Raw genomic sequence first — 20000 nt, 5'->3', positions numbered from 1 at the left:
GTTTGTGTGTGTGTTTATGTGTGTATGTGTGTGTCTGCATGTGTTTGTGTGTGTGTGGTGTGTTTGTGTGTGTGTGTGTGTGTTTATGTGTGTGTGGTGTGTTTATGTCAAATATAATTACCCTCATTATTAGAAATACAATAAAAAGAAGAAGCTGAATGTTGATATTGTGACGTACATTTTTGCTTTGAAATTGTAGAGACTGATTGAGAGAATAACTATGTGTGATCTCTCTCTCTCTCTCTTTCTTTCTCTCTCTCTCTCTTTCTCTCACTCTCTCTCTCATTCTCTTTCTCTCTCTCTTTCTCTCATTCTCTTTCTCTCTCTCTGTATTCGGCAGGCTCACTCCCATGCTGTAACCCTTGAGCTGAAGAGTAATGGTGAGAGTCAGAGGGGAAAGTCCATCTCCACCGTGCAATTGGTCAGTCTGTTTGTCCCTCCACAGCTGTTGCCCTTGTTGCGTGTTGTTTAGAGATTAGCCGATACTTCCGCTGACTGTTTAGAGATTAGCCGATACTTCCGCTGACTGTTTAGAGATTAGTAGATACTTGCGCTGACTGTTTAGAGATTAGTAGATGCTTGCGCTGACTGTTTAGAGATTAGCAGATGCTTGCGCTGACTGTTTAGAGATTAGTAGATGCTTGCGCTGACTGTTTAGAGATTAGCAGATGCTTGCGCCGACTCTGCATTGAGGCTGTTTGCCCTCTATGGTTTCTGTTCCATGCTGCCGTCAGTGTGAGGAACGAAGCCAGAAGGGTGAGTAGCTGGGAACCAAAAAGGCAAGTAGCTGGAATCAGAGGGAATCAGGGGGGGCAAGTAGCTGGGATCAGGGGGGCAAGTAGCTGGGATCAGGGGGGCAAGTAGCTGGGAGGGTGAGTAGCTATAGGAATCCCCCTCCTGAGACCCAGCAATTCAATTTTATCCTCTGGGGGGGACATGAGTCTAAGACCTTAGCACCATTTATATCCTCTGGGGGGACACGAGTCTAAGACCTTAGCACCATTTATGCCATCTGTTTGACTCCTACTACACCCCCAAGAGAACATCCTGGGCTTTCTGGTGATGTCACAATTATATGTGTATGGTAACAGAAAGTAACACTTAAATAAGGTAACACTTTCTTTTCAAAATGGCAGACATGTGTGTGTGTGTGTGTGTGTGGGGGGGGGGGTCTTATGTTTCTATTGATAATAATCAACTTGTTTCCTGAATATGAGGGTCATCACTTCAATTTAGAGAGATTTCACAAATGGCCAGTTATTTTAACAGTTTCAAAACATAACTTTTATTCAATGCCCTTTATAGTGGACAGAGGGTATTACTGCCTCTTGTTTTTAACCCATGTCCATGGGCTGAGTGAGGCAGGGAGGGGTTTTCTCATCTTTTCTCATAAATAATAAAGGGTTGTCAATCTTTTTAAGTATATTTTTTGGGCTTTTTGAATGCCTTTTAATGACAAGACAGTGGAGAATGACAGGAAGCGAGTGGGAGAGAGAGTCGGGGTGGGATCCGGAAAGGACCACGGGGTGGGTACCAAACCCGGGGTGCCGGCGTACGGTGCAGGTGCCTGTTACGGCCAGTGTGTGTGTGTGTGTGTGTGTTACGGCCGGCTCGAGAACACAACATAAAAGAGGAAGGCGGACAAGGTGGTTTGGTCAACCAAAATATATTTATTTAAAAGTCATCAGTAAATATTAAATTACTGCAGTTCACAAGATGTCTAGGGGAGAAAACTACAATGTATGTAAGTGCGTGGGTGTAATGCAAGCATCAGTATTGTGTTGCAAAAGAGGAGTGAAAGATAAAGAAAGAGATAAGAAGTGTGTAGGAAAGAAATCTATCAATGTGTCTTCAAATTAGAAATGTGCCTAACCCAGAAGTGACCCAGCAAGAGAGAGAGAAACAACCCTGTATATAGCCCAACCCATTAATCCAGGTGTATACCATTAACCTATTAGTGGAACCAAAGACACCACTATCAGTGCACTAGCTATGCCAAGCCTGAAGAGGGCACAGGGGGTCGTAACAGTGCCCCAGCCAGTCGCGCCACGGCCAGGGCCAAGGGTAGTCAGGGGCCAAAGGTAGTCAGTCTTAAAGGTGCAATGTGATTTAGATTTAGAAGCAATGTGCAGTCAAGGGCTGTAAGGTTTATTGGGAAATGAGAACCTTTTAGGTGAATTTGTAGCACCAGCACATAAGTTAAAGGAAAAATCCATCCAATCACAGATCTCCGTTTCTCAAGGTCACTGAGTACTGTCGGTACAGAAAAACGGTTTTACCTGCTCGAGTTGCTATAACCAGCAGCTACAGTGCATGCCCATGGGAGCTCACTCACAGACATGCCCCCACAGCAGCTACAGTGCATGCCCATGGGAGCTCACTCACAGACATGCCCCCATAGTATAGCGCTGTAGATGCCCCATGGACATGCCCCCATAGCTCACTCACAGACATGCCCCCATAGTATAGCGCTGTAGCTGCCCCATGGACATGCCACCATAGTATAGCGCTGTAGCTGCCCCATGGACATGCCCCCATAGTATAGCGCTGTAGCTGCCCCATGGACATGCCCCCATAGTGTAGCACTGTAGATGCCCCATGGACATGCCCCCATAGTATAGCGCTGTATCTGCCCCATGGACATGCCCCCATAGTGTAGCACTGTAGATGCCCCATGTTCATGCCCCCATAGTATAGCGCTGTATCTGCCCCATGGACATGCCCCCATAGTATAGCGCTGTATCTGCCTGGCCGTGTTAGCTGCTGGCTGTAGCAACTCAGTACTCGCTGAGCTGAGAAACAGAGACCTACTGTATGTGAAAACTCGCCATATTTCTCCTTTAATACTGGACTCACTTTACTAAGGCCCAGTTATAAAAAGTGTATTCCATATACTCACTTTACCAAGGCCCAGTTATAATAAGTGTATTTTATATAATTTGTTTTCCATCCTGTTTATGTGCTGTTGCCCTTGTATTGAATATCTAATTTGTATGGGCACGTTTATTTATGTTATGGGTGAGTGAGAATGGATCAGCTGGTTGTCAGCTGATGTGCCAAATATGGAAGACTTTAAAATGGCAGAAGCGAGAGGGGAAGGGAGGCGCGTAATACGCTCAGGGACACCACTGGCAACCTGTGTGTACTTAATCAACTCCCAAAAACCTTGTGTGTTTCATTGGCACTTTCCTTGTGCAAAATGTAGGTGTTCACAAGGGTGACCTCTCAGATATGATGGAACAACCGATGGTACCACTTAATAGGAGCACAGCTGCTCTCCGAGATCTACGAGATCTCCCCCTCCCATCTACCTCCTACCCCTCTGCTCTCCGAGATCTACCCCTCCCATCTACCCCCTACCCCTCTGCTCTCCGAGATCTACCCCTCCCATCTACCCCCTACCCCTCTGCTCTACGAGATCTACCCCTCCCATCTACCCCCTACCCCTCTGCTCTACGAGATCTACCCCTCCCATCTACCCCCTACCCCTCTGCTCTCCGAGATCTCCCCCTCCCATCTACCCCCTACCCCTCTGCTCTCCGAGATCTATGAGATCTACCCCTCCCATCTACCCCCTACCCCTCTGCTCTACAAGATCTACCCCTCCCATCTACCCCCTAGCCCTCTGCTCTCCGAGATCTACCCCTCCCATCTACCCCCTACCCCTCTGCTCTCCGAGATCTCCCCCTCCCATCTACCCCCTACCCCTCTGCTCTCCGAGATCTACGAGATCTACCCCTCCCATCTACCCCCTACCCCTCTGCTCTACGAGATCTACCCCTCCCATCTACCCCCTACCCCTCTGCTCCGAGATCTACGAGATCTACCCCTCCCATGAAGCGGCTGTGCTCCTCTGCACCCTTTGACTTGCGTAGTGGTCAGGTTGTGTAGTGGTCAGGTTGTGGTCCTCTACTTGTGTAGTGGTCAGTGTGTGTAGTGGTCAGGTTGTGTAGTGGTCAGTGTGTGTAGTGGTCAGGTTGTGTAGTGGTCAGGTTGTGTAGTGGTCAGTGTGTGTAGTGGTCAGTGTGTGTAGTGGTCAGGTTGTGTAGTGGTCAGTGTGTGTAGTGGTCAGGTTGTGTAGTGGTCAGTGTGTGTAGTGGTCAGGTTGTGTAGTGGTCAGGTTGTGGTCCTCTACTTGTGTAGTGGTCAGGTTGTGGTCCTCTACTTGTGTAGTGGTCAGGTTGTGTAGTGGTCAGGTTGTGTAGTGGTCAGTGTGTGTAGTGGTCAGTGTGTGTAGTGGTCAGGTTGTGTAGTGGTCAGTGTGTGTAGTGGTCAGGTTGTCGTCCTCTACTTGTGTAGTGGTCAGGTTGTGTAGTGGTCAGTGTGTGTAGTGGTCAGGTTGTGTAGTGGTCAGGTTGTGGTCCTCTACTTGTGTAGTGGTCAGGTTGTGTAGTAGTCAGTGTGTGTAGTGGTCAGGTTGTGTAGTGGTCAGGTTGTGGTCCTCTACTTGTGTAGTGGTCAGGTTGTGTAGTGGTCAGGTTGTGTAGTGTGTAGTGGTCAGGTTGTGTAGTGGTCAGGTTGTGGTCCTCTACTTGTGTAGTGTTCAGGTTGTGTAGTGGTCAGGTTGTGTAGTGTGTAGTAGTCGGGTTGTGTAGTGGTCAGGTTGTGGTCCTCTACTTGTGTAGTGGTCAGGTTGCGTAGTGGTCAGGTTGTGTAGTGGTCAGGTTGCGTAGTGGTCAGGTTGTCGTCCTCTACTTGTGTAGTGGTCAGGTTGTGTAGTGGTCAGTGTGTGTAGTGGTCAGGTTGTGTAGTGGTCAGGTTGTGGTCCTCTACTTGTGTAGTGGTCAGGTTGTGTAGTGGTCAGTGTGTGTAGTGGTCAGGTTGTGTAGTGGTCAGGTTGTGGTCCTCTACTTGTGTAGTGGTCAGGTTGCGTAGTGGTCAGGTTGTGTAGTGGTCAGGTTGTGGTCCTCTACTTGCGTAAAGGTCAGCAGTCATTAGGGCCTTCGCTCCGCGCTCGTTTAGTGATTACGAGATTGTCGTGCGCGATGGAGAGGATGGTGACTGTGCCAGCATCTTGAAAAGATGGACGCAGCTAAAAGTGGACGTTTCAGTTTCACACCCCCTTGTTTACAGACAGACACCATGTTCCTTAATGTTTTTATAGGATCTCCCTCTCTGCCACCCGCCCCATACACTATTTCCTTACTGTCTCTCCAACACACACACACACACACACACACACACACACACACACTCACACTCTCTCTCACATACAGGGGTCTACAGAGGAGGCAGAATGCCCAGACACTCCACCAGAGGAAGCTCCTACCCAGAGTGCACCACGCAGTGAGTGTTCACACACACACACACACACACATACACACAACACACACACACACATACACACAACACACACACACACATACACACAACACACACACACACACACAACACACACACACACACTCACACACAGACACTCACACACAAACTCACACATACACACTCACTCACACACACATACACACACACACACACACACACACACACACACACACACACACACTTTCCAAAGATGATTAAATGCCTCCCCTCTAGTTGCCAGAGACGATTAAATGCCCTAGTTGCCCACATGATTAAATGCCTCTCTGTTGCCCAAAATGGTTAAATGCCTCAATGTTGCCCTCTAGTTGCCCGAAATGATTAAATGCCCTCTCTGTTGCCCTCAGAAAGGGCTGATCTTTAATGCAATATCTACATTGTCCACTATCAGCAACCATTCATCCAATGTTCCAAAGGCACATTCTGTTTACTAATCTGATATAATTTTAAAAGGCTAACTGAGAAAAAAACGGAGAACCCTTTTGCAATTATGTAAGCAGATAATGTAATCTGAAAACTGCCGCTCTGATCTCAGCTGTTATTCTGTCTATAATTGAGTAGAATGGAAATATCTAAGTGACTCCAAACGTTTGACTGGTAGTGTAGTGTATGTATAATTGTGTTTGTGAAGGGCGGGGAGTTCCGTTGCTGGCAGTCATGGTGATTGTTGGCGACAGCCTACATAACCTCGCAGATGGCCTGGTGATCGGAGCAGCTTTCTCTTCGTCCACAGAAGTTGGCATGACAACCACACTGGCCATCCTTTGCCATGAGATTCCCCACGAAATGGGTAAATGGGTATATGGGTATTCACACTCACACTAAAATGGGTAAATGGGTATATGGGTATTCAGACTCACACTAAAATGGGTAAATGGGTATTCACACTCACACTAAAATGGGTATATGGGTATTCACACTCACACTAAAATGGGTAAATGGGTAAATGGGTATTCAGACTCACACTAAAATGGGTAAATGGGTATATGGGTATTCACACTCACACTAAAATGGGTAAATGGGTAAATGGGTATATGGGTATTCGGACTCACACTAAAATGGGTAAATGGGTATATGGGTATTCACACTCACACTAAAATGGGTAAATGGGTATATGGGTATTCACACTCACACTAAAATGGGTAAATGGGTAAATGGGTATATGGGTATTCAGACTCACACTAAAATGGGTAAATGGGTATATGGGTATTCACACTCACACTAAAATGGGTAAATGGGTATATGGGTATTCACACTCACACTAAAATGGGTATATGGGTATTCACACTCACACTAAAATGGGTAAATGGGTATATGGGTATTCACACTCACACTTAAATGGGTAAATGGGTATATGGGTATTCACACTCACACTAAAATGGGTAAATGGGTATATGGGTATTCACACTCACACTAAAATGGGTATATGGGTATTCACACTCACACTAAAATGGGTATATGGGTATTCACAGTCACACTAAAATGGGTAAATGGGTATTCACACTCACACTAAAATGGGTAAATGGGTATATGGGTATTCACACTCACACTAAAATGGGTAAATGGGTATTCACACTCACATTAAAATGGGTAAATGGGTATTCACACTCACACTAAAATGGGTATATGGGTAAATGGGTATTCACACTCACACTAAAATGGGTAAATGGGTAAATGGGTATATGGGTATTCACACTCACACTAAAATGGGTAAATGGGTAAATGGGTATATGGGTATTCACACTCACACTAAAATGGGTAAATGGGTATATGGGTATTCACACTCACACTAAAATGGGTAAATGGGTATATGGGTAAATGGGTATATGGGTATTCACACTCACACTAAAATGGGTATATGGGTATTCACACTCACACTAAAATGGGTAAATGGGTATTCACACTCACACTAAAATGGGTATTCACACTCACACTAAAATGGGTAAATGGGTATATGGGTAAATGGGTAAATGGGTATATGGGTATTCACACTCACACTAAAATGGGTAAATGGGTATATGGGTATTCACACTCACACTAAAATGGGTATAACTGCATTCACACTCACATTAACTCATTGAGTGCCAAAAATGTAATATTACGTTTTTAGCTTTTTTTTTAATTACGAAACTAGACACTCTAACACACCTTATATGTGATTTTGGGAACTCTGTGATGAATGGAAATGAAATATATGACGATCGTGAAACTCATGAAAACGCACAATCTGGACATTTTATCTGGACATTTTATCATAACTTTGGGTCGAATCAGTGACGCATGCACGTCAGGTCAAAACCAGGCCATTTTCATGGGTCTATCACTAGGTGGCAGTCTCGCCAGGTCTCGCTGATCACTTCCCGGAACGTTTACACAAGTAGGTAACAGGCAACACAAGACGTTATATCTCCATTTCTAGAAAAAAAAACAGCGATTTTGATGAAAACTAGCCACTGTTTAGCTTGGGATTTCTCAGGAACAGAGGCGTGTAGAAATACACGGTTTGCACCCACCGAGAGCTTAAAGCCTCACCTTTTAATCAAGCTATTGTATATGTTCATAGCTATAACACAGAATATGCTGTGGCTGTACAAAAATCATCAACAATGGTCTAGATTGCTGGCACTCTAGGACAAAACTCCCGAAAACAGCTTGGCATTCACTGAGTTAAGGGTCTGACTTGGTTAAGGGGCCGAGTTGCCACAGCTGAGTCCTGGGCCAGTTACACCAACAGGGCTTATTCCTGGTCTTAAGCTAATTTGTTTCAGCTGTTAGCAAGCTACACTGGGTGAAACGGGCCTGTATCATTAAATATTTTGACTGGATATTTATCATGATGTGCTATATATACAGAGCATATTTGACTCATATGTGGAATATAAGTCATGTGGAATATACAGAGGTATTTTCAGTCAAGATATGATTAGCCCTATACAGAGGAGGAGTTCAGATCGAAACACGTAGGACATGGCAGATCTAACGTAGGACATGGCAGATATAAACACGTAGGACATGGCAGATCTAAACACGTAGGACATGGCAGATCTAAACACGTAGGACATGGCAGATCTAACGTAGGACATGGCAGATATAAACGCGTAGGACATGGCAGATCTAACGTAGGACATGGCAGATATAAACACGTAGGACATGGCAGATATAACGTAGGACATGGCAGATATAAACACGTAGGACATGGCAGATCTAACGTAGGACATGGCAGATATAAACACGTAGGACATGGCAGATCTAACGTAGGACATGGCAGATCTAACGTAGGACATGGCAGATATAAACACGTAGGACATGGCAGATATAAACACGTAGGACATGGCAGATATAAACACGTAGGACATGGCAGATATAAACGCGTAGGACATGGCAGATATAAACGCGTAGGACATGGCAGATATAAACACGTAGGACATGGCAGATATAAACACGTAGGACATGGCAGATCTAACGTAGGACATGGCAGATCTAACGTAGGACATGGCAGATATAAACACGTAGGACATGGCAGATATAAACACGTAGGACATGGCAGATATAAGGTAAATATCGGCAACCCAAACTGTTCCTTTACAGCGTTAATATATTGTATGATAATTGACACTCGTGTCTGGAGCATATATGCTAGAATCTCCGGAAACAGAACTTTTTCGCCCAGTGCTAGCAACTGTTTACCTAAAATGAACTTTTAGGTAAACAGTTGCTTAACAGCTGCTCCTCGCTTCACCACTGCTTTCAGTCAAAACTGTGTATTGCCTGCATCTGTGTATAATGATACTGAGGCTCTGAACTCATGGTTTCTCGACACCTGTGAAACTGCCATAGACATAGACATATTGGAAAAAGGACAAATTACAAGTGTCATTTCAAATGCTGAGGGATTGCTGGCATCAGTACCAATCTGTTGTGAAAGAGGCTAAAAGAAAATATTTCTCTGATATTGTCCTGTTAAACTCTCACAAACCTTGTGTTTTGTTTAAAGTGATCAACTCTGTTTTAAATGCACCACAGGAATTGAGGCCTCCCCGGCTGTGTGTGAAAACTTTTTTATTGATAGTCACATCTGCCAGAGCGCTTATTTCACCACCTGCCATTGACCCTTCAGTGTCTGTCCCCTTCTCTGCTGTTTTTGACTCATTTCAGCCTGTGACCCTGCCCTTTGTGCAGGATATTGTCGGTCATTTGAAGCCCTCAGGCTCTCCAGATTATAATGTCCCTCCCCGACTTCTTAAGGAGGTTTTTCAGACTGTTGAACCATCATTTACTGCAGTTATTAATAGCAGTCTGACTTCTGGAGTGGTTCCAGGTAATTTTAAACATGCCGTTGTGCAACCGTTGTTAAAAAAAACCTGGACTGGATTCTACTGTTTTGGCAAACTTCAGGCCGATATCCAAATTGCCATTTCTGTCTAAAATCTTAGAAAAGATTGTGTATTCCCAGCTCATGGACTTTTTAAATGAACAAAATATTATTGAGATCTTCCAATCTGGCTTTAACACATTGCACAGCACAGAATCAGCGCTTTTAAGAGTTTTTAATGACATCTTTTTAGCTACTGACTCTGGTCACTGCGTTGTCCTTGTACTGCTTGATCTGATTGCTGCTTTTGATACAGTGGACCATGAAATTGATGATTGGCCGTTTGGGGCAGTGGGTGGGCATCAGTGGCACAGCTCTGGAATGGTTCAGGTCCTACCTGTCACATCGAACCTTCTGTGTTAGTGTTGGTGACTCTGTGTCCTCCACTGCCCCCCTCTCATATGGGGTACCACAAGGCTCTGTGCTTGGCCCTCTTTTATTTTCTCTCTATCTTCTCCCCCTTGGTTCAATTCTCAGGAAACACGGCATTTCTTTTCATTGCTATGCGGATGACACACAGATTTATGTCCCTCTTAAAAAGTCAGATGCCTACAGTATTAAGCCTTTGCTAGAGTGCCTACATGACATTAAAGCCTGGATGTCTCTTAAAGGAATTATCCGGAGTAAAATGCAATTTAGATCAATTTACGGATGATTGGGAGTACATACGTTGAGTTGACATCAAAATCATGTCATTCGGATGTGTTTTGAGAAAGTTCGATTTTACCGTTTTTAGTCAAAACTCGTTAGCGTGGAAGTGAGAAGGGCATATTATTTCGCTGCTACAAAACGCTATTTTTATACCTCTTCTACAGTTCCAAACAACATTACACTTACGTGGTAGTGAGTAGAGGGTCCCTAAAGCCAAACCGAAGTATCCCGAGGTCTTTATGCCCTTCTCACTTCCACGCTAACGAGTTTTGACTAAAAACTCGGTTATTTTTTAAAACTCTTGCCAAAGTGGAGATTTTCGTGAAACACTGTTTCAGTGTTTGCATGTGGACAGGGAAAAGCTGAGGATTGTGACTCATCCGTGTGGACGATATTATTTTCAAATATTCATTTATAAAATCCCCGGCTACTAGCAGCCATGACGTGTTTTGCCAGCGCAGCACAAACAGGGGCCTAATTCCATGTCAATCAAAAAAACAAAGATGCTTCCCCATAAAATGTGAAATAATGACTCTGTCTGAAGCACTGTAAAATATGTGTGTGTTTCTTTAGGTGACTTTGCTGTTTTACTGGCGTCTGTAAAATATGTGTGTTTCTTTAGGTGACTTTGCTGCTGTGTGTGTTTCTTTAGGTGACTTTGCTGTCTTGCTGGCGTCTGGTTTGTCAGTAAAGTGGGCGGTGCTTATGAATCTGCTCTCCGCCCTCACTGCGTTTATTGGCCTGTTTATTGGACTCTTGGTTTCCACGGAGACGGAGGTGCAGCAGTGGATTTTCAGTGTTACAGCCGGAATCTTCCTTTACCTGTCCCTGGTGGAGATGGTGCGCACACACACACACACCTTTACCTGTCCCTGGTGGAGATGGTGCGCACACACACACACACCTTTACCTGTCCCTGGTGGAGATGGTGCGCACACACACACACACCTTTACCTGTCCCTGGTGGAGATGGTGCGCACACACACACACACCTTTACCTGTCCCTGGTGGAGATGGTGCGCACACACACACACACCTTTACCTGTCCCTGGTGGAGATGGTGCGCACACACACACACACCTTTACCTGTCCCTGGTGGAGATGGTGCGCACACACACACACACCTTTACCTGTCCCTGGTGGAGATGGTGCGCACACACACACACACCTTTACCTGTCCCTGGTGGAGATGGTGCGCACACACACACACACCTTTACCTGTCCCTGGTGGAGATGGTGCGCACACACACACACACCTTTACCTGTCCCTGGTGGAGATGGTGCGCACACACACACACACCTTTACCTGTCCCTGGTGGAGATGGTGCGCACACACACACACACATGCACACACCTTTACCTGTCCCTGGTGGAGATGGTGCGCACACACACACACACACACCTTTACCTGTCCCTGCACATGGTGCGCACACACACCTTTACCTGTCCCTGGTGGAGATGGTGCGCACACACACACACACCTTTACCTGTCCCTGGTGGAGATGGTGCGCACACACACACACACCTTTACCTGTCCCTGGTGGAGATGGTGCGCACACACACACACACCTTTACCTGTCCCTGGTGGAGATGGTGCGCACACACACCTTTACCTGTCCCTGGTGGAGATGGTGCGCACACACACACCTTTACCTGTCCCTGCAGATGGTGCGCACACACACACACACCTTTACCTGTCCCTGCACATGGTGCGCACACACACCTTTACCTGTCCCTGCACACACACACCTTTACCTGTCCCTGGTGCAGATGGTGCGCACACACACACACACACACACCTTTACCTGTCCCTGCACATGGTGCGCACACACACACACACACACACCTTTACCTGTCCCTGCACATGGTGCGCACACACACACACACCTTTACCTGTCCCTGCACATGGTGCGCACACACACACACACACACCTTTACCTGTCCCTGCACATGGTGCGCACACACACACACACCTTTACCTGTCCCTGCACATGGTGCGCACACACACACACCTTTACCTGTCCCTGCACATGGTGCGCACACACACACACACCTTTACCTGTCCCTGCACATGGTGCGCACACACACACACACCTTTACCTGTCCCTGCACATGGTGCGCACACACACACCTTTACCTGTCCCTGCACATGGTGCGCACACACACACACACCTTTACCTGTCCCTGGTGGAGATGGTGCGCACACACACACACACCTTTACCTGTCCCTGGTGGAGATGGTGCGCACACACACCTTTACCTGTCCCTGGTGGAGATGGTGCGCACACACACACATGCACACACCTTTACCTGTCCCTGGTGGAGATGGTGCGCACACACACACACCTTTACCTGTCCCTGCACATGGTGCGCACACACACACCTTTACCTGTCCCTGCACATGGTGCGCACACACACCTTTACCTGTCCCTGCACATGGTGCGCACACACACACCTTTACCTGTCCCTGCACACACACACACACCTTTACCTGTCCCTGCACACACACACCTTTACCTGTCCCTGCACATGGTGCGCACACACACACACACACACACCTTTACCTGTCCCTGCACATGGTGCACACACACACACACACCTTTACCTGTCCCTGCACATGGTGCGCACACACACACACACCTTTACCTGTCCCTGCACATGGTGCACACACACACACACACCTTTACCTGTCCCTGCACATGGTGCACACACACACACACACCTTTACCTGTCCCTGCACATGGTGCGCACACACACACACACCTTTACCTGTCCCTGCACATGGTGCGCACACACACCTTTACCTGTCCCTGCACATGGTGCGCACACACACACACACCTTTACCTGTCCCTGCACATGGTGCGCACACACACACACACACACCTTTACCTGTCCCTGGTGGAGATGGTGCGCACACACACACACACCTTTACCTGTCCCTGGTGGAGATGGTGCGCACACACACCTTTACCTGTCCCTGCACATGGTGCGCACACACACATGCACACACACACCTTTACCTGTCCCTGCACATGGTGCGCACACACTCCTTTACCTGTCCCTGCACATGGTGCGCACACACACCTTTACCTGTCCCTGCACATGGTGCGCACACACTCCTTTACCTGTCCCTGCACATGGTGCGCACACACACCTTTACCTGTCCCTGCACATGGTGCGCACACACACACACCTTTACCTGTCCCTGCACATGGTGCGCACACACACCTTTACCTGTCCCTGCACACACACACACACCTTTACCTGTCCCTGGTGGAGATGGTGCGCACACACACCTTTACCTGTCCCTGCACATGGTGCGCACACACACACACACCTTTACCTGTCCCTGGTGGAGATGGTGCGCACACACACACACCTTTACCTGTCCCTGCACATGGTGCGCACACACACACACACACACACCTTTACCTGTCCCTGCACATGGTGCGCACACACACACACACACACACCTTTACCTGTCCCTGGTGGAGATGGTGCGCACACACACACCTTTACCTGTCCCTGCACATGGTGCGCACACACACACACACCTTTACCTGTCCCTGCACATGGTGCGCACACACACACACACCTTTACCTGTCCCTGCACATGGTGCGCACACACACACACACACACCTTTACCTGTCCCTGCACATGGTGCGCACACACACACACACCTTTACCTGTCCCTGGTGGAGATGGTGCGCACACACACACCTTTACCTGTCCCTGCACATGGTGCGCACACACACACACACCTTTACCTGTCCCTGGTGGAGATGGTGCGCACACACACACCTTTACCTGTCCCTGCACATGGTGCGCACACACACACACACCTTTACCTGTCCCTGGTGGAGATGGTGCGCACACACACACCTTTACCTGTCCCTGCACATGGTGCGCACACACACACACACCTTTACCTGTCCCTGCACATGGTGCGCACACACACACACACCTTTACCTGTCCCTGCGCACACACACACCTTTACCTGTCCCTGCACATGGTGCGCACACACACACACACCTTTACCTGTCCCTGCACATGGTGCGCACACACACACACACCTTTACCTGTCCCTGCACATGGTGCGCACACACACACCTTTACCTGTCCCTGCACATGGTGCGCACACACACACACACCTTTACCTGTCCCTGGTGGAGATGGTGCGCACACACACACACACCTTTACCTGTCCCTGGTGGAGATGGTGCGCACACACACCTTTACCTGTCCCTGGTGGAGATGGTGCGCACACACACACATGCACACACCTTTACCTGTCCCTGGTGGAGATGGTGCGCACACACACACACCTTTACCTGTCCCTGCACATGGTGCGCACACACACACCTTTACCTGTCCCTGCACATGGTGCGCACACACACCTTTACCTGTCCCTGCACATGGTGCGCACACACACACCTTTACCTGTCCCTGCACACACACACACACCTTTACCTGTCCCTGCACACACACACCTTTACCTGTCCCTGCACATGGTGCGCACACACACACACACACACACCTTTACCTGTCCCTGCACATGGTGCACACACACACACACACCTTTACCTGTCCCTGCACATGGTGCGCACACACACACACACCTTTACCTGTCCCTGCACATGGTGCACACACACACACACACCTTTACCTGTCCCTGCACATGGTGCACACACACACACACACCTTTACCTGTCCCTGCACATGGTGCGCACACACACACACACCTTTACCTGTCCCTGCACATGGTGCGCACACACACCTTTACCTGTCCCTGCACATGGTGCGCACACACACACACACCTTTACCTGTCCCTGCACATGGTGCGCACACACACACACACACACCTTTACCTGTCCCTGGTGGAGATGGTGCGCACACACACACACACCTTTACCTGTCCCTGGTGGAGATGGTGCGCACACACACCTTTACCTGTCCCTGCACATGGTGCGCACACACACATGCACACACACACCTTTACCTGTCCCTGCACATGGTGCGCACACACTCCTTTACCTGTCCCTGCACATGGTGCGCACACACACCTTTACCTGTCCCTGCACATGGTGCGCACACACTCCTTTACCTGTCCCTGCACATGGTGCGCACACACACCTTTACCTGTCCCTGCACATGGTGCGCACACACACACACCTTTACCTGTCCCTGCACATGGTGCGCACACACACCTTTACCTGTCCCTGCACACACACACACACCTTTACCTGTCCCTGGTGGAGATGGTGCGCACACACACCTTTACCTGTCCCTGCACATGGTGCGCACACACACACACACCTTTACCTGTCCCTGGTGGAGATGGTGCGCACACACACACACCTTTACCTGTCCCTGCACATGGTGCGCACACACACACACACACACACCTTTACCTGTCCCTGCACATGGTGCGCACACACACACACACACACACCTTTACCTGTCCCTGGTGGAGATGGTGCGCACACACACACCTTTACCTGTCCCTGCACATGGTGCGCACACACACACACACCTTTACCTGTCCCTGCACATGGTGCGCACACACACACACACCTTTACCTGTCCCTGCACATGGTGCGCACACACACACACACACACCTTTACCTGTCCCTGCACATGGTGCGCACACACACACACACCTTTACCTGTCCCTGGTGGAGATGGTGCGCACACACACACCTTTACCTGTCCCTGCACATGGTGCGCACACACACACACACCTTTACCTGTCCCTGGTGGAGATGGTGCGCACACACACACCTTTACCTGTCCCTGCACATGGTGCGCACACACACACACACCTTTACCTGTCCCTGGTGGAGATGGTGCGCACACACACACCTTTACCTGTCCCTGCACATGGTGCGCACACACACACACACCTTTACCTGTCCCTGCACATGGTGCGCACACACACACACACCTTTACCTGTCCCTGCGCACACACACACCTTTACCTGTCCCTGCACATGGTGCGCACACACACACACACCTTTACCTGTCCCTGCACATGGTGCGCACACACACACACACCTTTACCTGTCCCTGCACATGGTGCGCACACACACACCTTTACCTGTCCCTGCACATGGTGCGCACACACACACACACCTTTACCTGTCCCTGGTGGAGATGGTGCGCACACACACACACACCTTTACCTGTCCCTGGTGGAGATGGTGCGCACACACACCTTTACCTGTCCCTGGTGGAGATGGTGCGCACACACACACATGCACACACCTTTACCTGTCCCTGGTGGAGATGGTGCGCACACACACACACCTTTACCTGTCCCTGCACATGGTGCGCACACACACACCTTTACCTGTCCCTGCACATGGTGCGCACACACACCTTTACCTGTCCCTGCACATGGTGCGCACACACACACCTTTACCTGTCCCTGCACACACACACACACCTTTACCTGTCCCTGCACACACACACCTTTACCTGTCCCTGCACATGGTGCGCACACACACACACACACACACCTTTACCTGTCCCTGCACATGGTGCACACACACACACACACCTTTACCTGTCCCTGCACATGGTGCGCACACACACACACACCTTTACCTGTCCCTGCACATGGTGCACACACACACACACACCTTTACCTGTCCCTGCACATGGTGCACACACACACACACACCTTTACCTGTCCCTGCACATGGTGCGCACACACACACACACCTTTACCTGTCCCTGCACATGGTGCGCACACACACCTTTACCTGTCCCTGCACATGGTGCGCACACACACACACACCTTTACCTGTCCCTGCACATGGTGCGCACACACACACACACACACCTTTACCTGTCCCTGGTGGAGATGGTGCGCACACACACACACACCTTTACCTGTCCCTGGTGGAGATGGTGCGCACACACACCTTTACCTGTCCCTGCACATGGTGCGCACACACACATGCACACACACACCTTTACCTGTCCCTGCACATGGTGCGCACACACACACCTTTACCTGTCCCTGCACATGGTGCGCACACACACACACACCTTTACCTGTCCCTGGTGGAGATGGTGCGCACACACACACCTTTACCTGTCCCTGCACATGGTGCGCACACACACACACACCTTTACCTGTCCCTGCACATGGTGCGCACACACACACACACCTTTACCTGTCCCTGCACATGGTGCGCACACACACACCTTTACCTGTCCCTGCACATGGTGCGCACACACACACACACCTTTACCTGTCCCTGCACATGGTGCGCACACACACACACACCTTTACCTGTCCCTGCACATGGTGCGCACACACACACCTTTACCTGTCCCTGCACATGGTGCGCACACACACACACACCTTTACCTGTCCCTGGTGGAGATGGTGCGCACACACACACACACCTTTACCTGTCCCTGGTGGAGATGGTGCGCACACACACCTTTACCTGTCCCTGGTGGAGATGGTGCGCACACACACACATGCACACACCTTTACCTGTCCCTGGTGGAGATGGTGCGCACACACACACACCTTTACCTGTCCCTGCACATGGTGCGCACACACACACCTTTACCTGTCCCTGCACATGGTGCGCACACACACCTTTACCTGTCCCTGCACATGGTGCGCACACACACACCTTTACCTGTCCCTGCACACACACACACACCTTTACCTGTCCCTGCACACACACACCTTTACCTGTCCCTGCACATGGTGCGCACACACACACACACACACACCTTTACCTGTCCCTGCACATGGTGCACACACACACACACACCTTTACCTGTCCCTGCACATGGTGCGCACACACACACACACCTTTACCTGTCCCTGCACATGGTGCACACACACACACACACCTTTACCTGTCCCTGCACATGGTGCACACACACACACACACCTTTACCTGTCCCTGCACATGGTGCGCACACACACACACACCTTTACCTGTCCCTGCACATGGTGCGCACACACACCTTTACCTGTCCCTGCACATGGTGCGCACACACACACACACCTTTACCTGTCCCTGCACATGGTGCGCACACACACACACACACACCTTTACCTGTCCCTGGTGGAGATGGTGCGCACACACACACACACCTTTACCTGTCCCTGGTGGAGATGGTGCGCACACACACCTTTACCTGTCCCTGCACATGGTGCGCACACACACATGCACACACACACCTTTACCTGTCCCTGCACATGGTGCGCACACACTCCTTTACCTGTCCCTGCACATGGTGCGCACACACACCTTTACCTGTCCCTGCACATGGTGCGCACACACTCCTTTACCTGTCCCTGCACATGGTGCGCACACACACCTTTACCTGTCCCTGCACATGGTGCGCACACACACACACCTTTACCTGTCCCTGCACATGGTGCGCACACACACCTTTACCTGTCCCTGCACACACACACACACCTTTACCTGTCCCTGGTGGAGATGGTGCGCACACACACCTTTACCTGTCCCTGCACATGGTGCGCACACACACACACACCTTTACCTGTCCCTGGTGGAGATGGTGCGCACACACACACACCTTTACCTGTCCCTGCACATGGTGCGCACACACACACACACACACACCTTTACCTGTCCCTGCACATGGTGCGCACACACACACACACACACACCTTTACCTGTCCCTGGTGGAGATGGTGCGCACACACACACCTTTACCTGTCCCTGCACATGGTGCGCACACACACACACACCTTTACCTGTCCCTGCACATGGTGCGCACACACACACACACCTTTACCTGTCCCTGCACATGGTGCGCACACACACACACACCTTTACCTGTCCCTGCACATGGTGCGCACACACACCTTTACCTGTCCCTGCACACACACACACACCTTTACCTGTCCCTGCACATGGTGCGCACACACACACACACACACACACACACACACACACCTTTACCTGTCCCTGCACATGGTGCGCACACACACACCTTTACCTGTCCCTGCACACACACACACACCTTTACCTGTCCCTGCACATGGTGCGCACACACACACACACCTTTACCTGTCCCTGCACATGGTGCGCACACACACACCTTTACCTGTCCCTGCACATGGTGCGCACACACACACACACACACACACACCTTTACCTGTCCCTGCACATGGTGCGCACACACACACCTTTACCTGTCCCTGCACATGGTGCGCACACACACACACCTTTACCTGTCCCTGCACATGGTGCGCACACACACCTTTACCTGTCCCTGCACACACACACACACCTTTACCTGTCCCTGCACACACACACACCTTTACCTGTCCCTGCACATGGTGCGCACACACACACACACCTTTACCTGTCCCTGCAGATGGTGCGCACACACACACACACACACACCTTTACCTGTCCCTGGTGGAGATGGTGCGCACACACACACACACACCTTTACCTGTCCCTGCACATGGTGCGCACACACACACCTTTACCTGTCCCTGCACACACACACACACACCTTTACCTGTCCCTGCACATGGTGCGCACACACACACCTTTACCTGTCCCTGCACACACACACACTCCTTTACCTGTCCCTGCACATGGTGCGCACACACACCTTTACCTGTCCCTGCAC

The 20000-nt window shown here is 49.7% G+C and overlaps 1 protein-coding gene across 1 annotated transcript in view; it reads left to right on the top strand.

The window, feature by feature from the left end:
* Positions 1-20000, top strand: part of LOC143131797 (zinc transporter ZIP12-like) — a 55930-nt gene that overhangs the window by 25624 nt on the left and 10306 nt on the right. The window contains exons 8-13 of the mRNA XM_076291388.1: positions 341-421; positions 735-756; positions 3264-3804; positions 4924-4997; positions 5954-6112; positions 10998-11185. Coding sequence (XP_076147503.1) covers positions 341-421; positions 735-756; positions 3264-3804; positions 4924-4997; positions 5954-6112; positions 10998-11185 — 1065 coding nt within the window. The remainder of the gene's footprint in view (positions 1-340; positions 422-734; positions 757-3263; positions 3805-4923; positions 4998-5953; positions 6113-10997; positions 11186-20000) is intronic.

Source organism: Alosa pseudoharengus, unplaced genomic scaffold (genome assembly GCF_046254945.1).
Source record: "Alosa pseudoharengus isolate Yale_2024_CS ecotype anadromous, Long Island Sound unplaced genomic scaffold, YU_APseudo_1.1 YU_APseudo_1.1_scf_18, whole genome shotgun sequence".
Classification (NCBI taxonomy): Eukaryota; Metazoa; Chordata; class Actinopteri; order Clupeiformes; family Clupeidae; genus Alosa; species Alosa pseudoharengus.
This window is presented reverse-complemented; position numbering and strand designations above follow the sequence as displayed.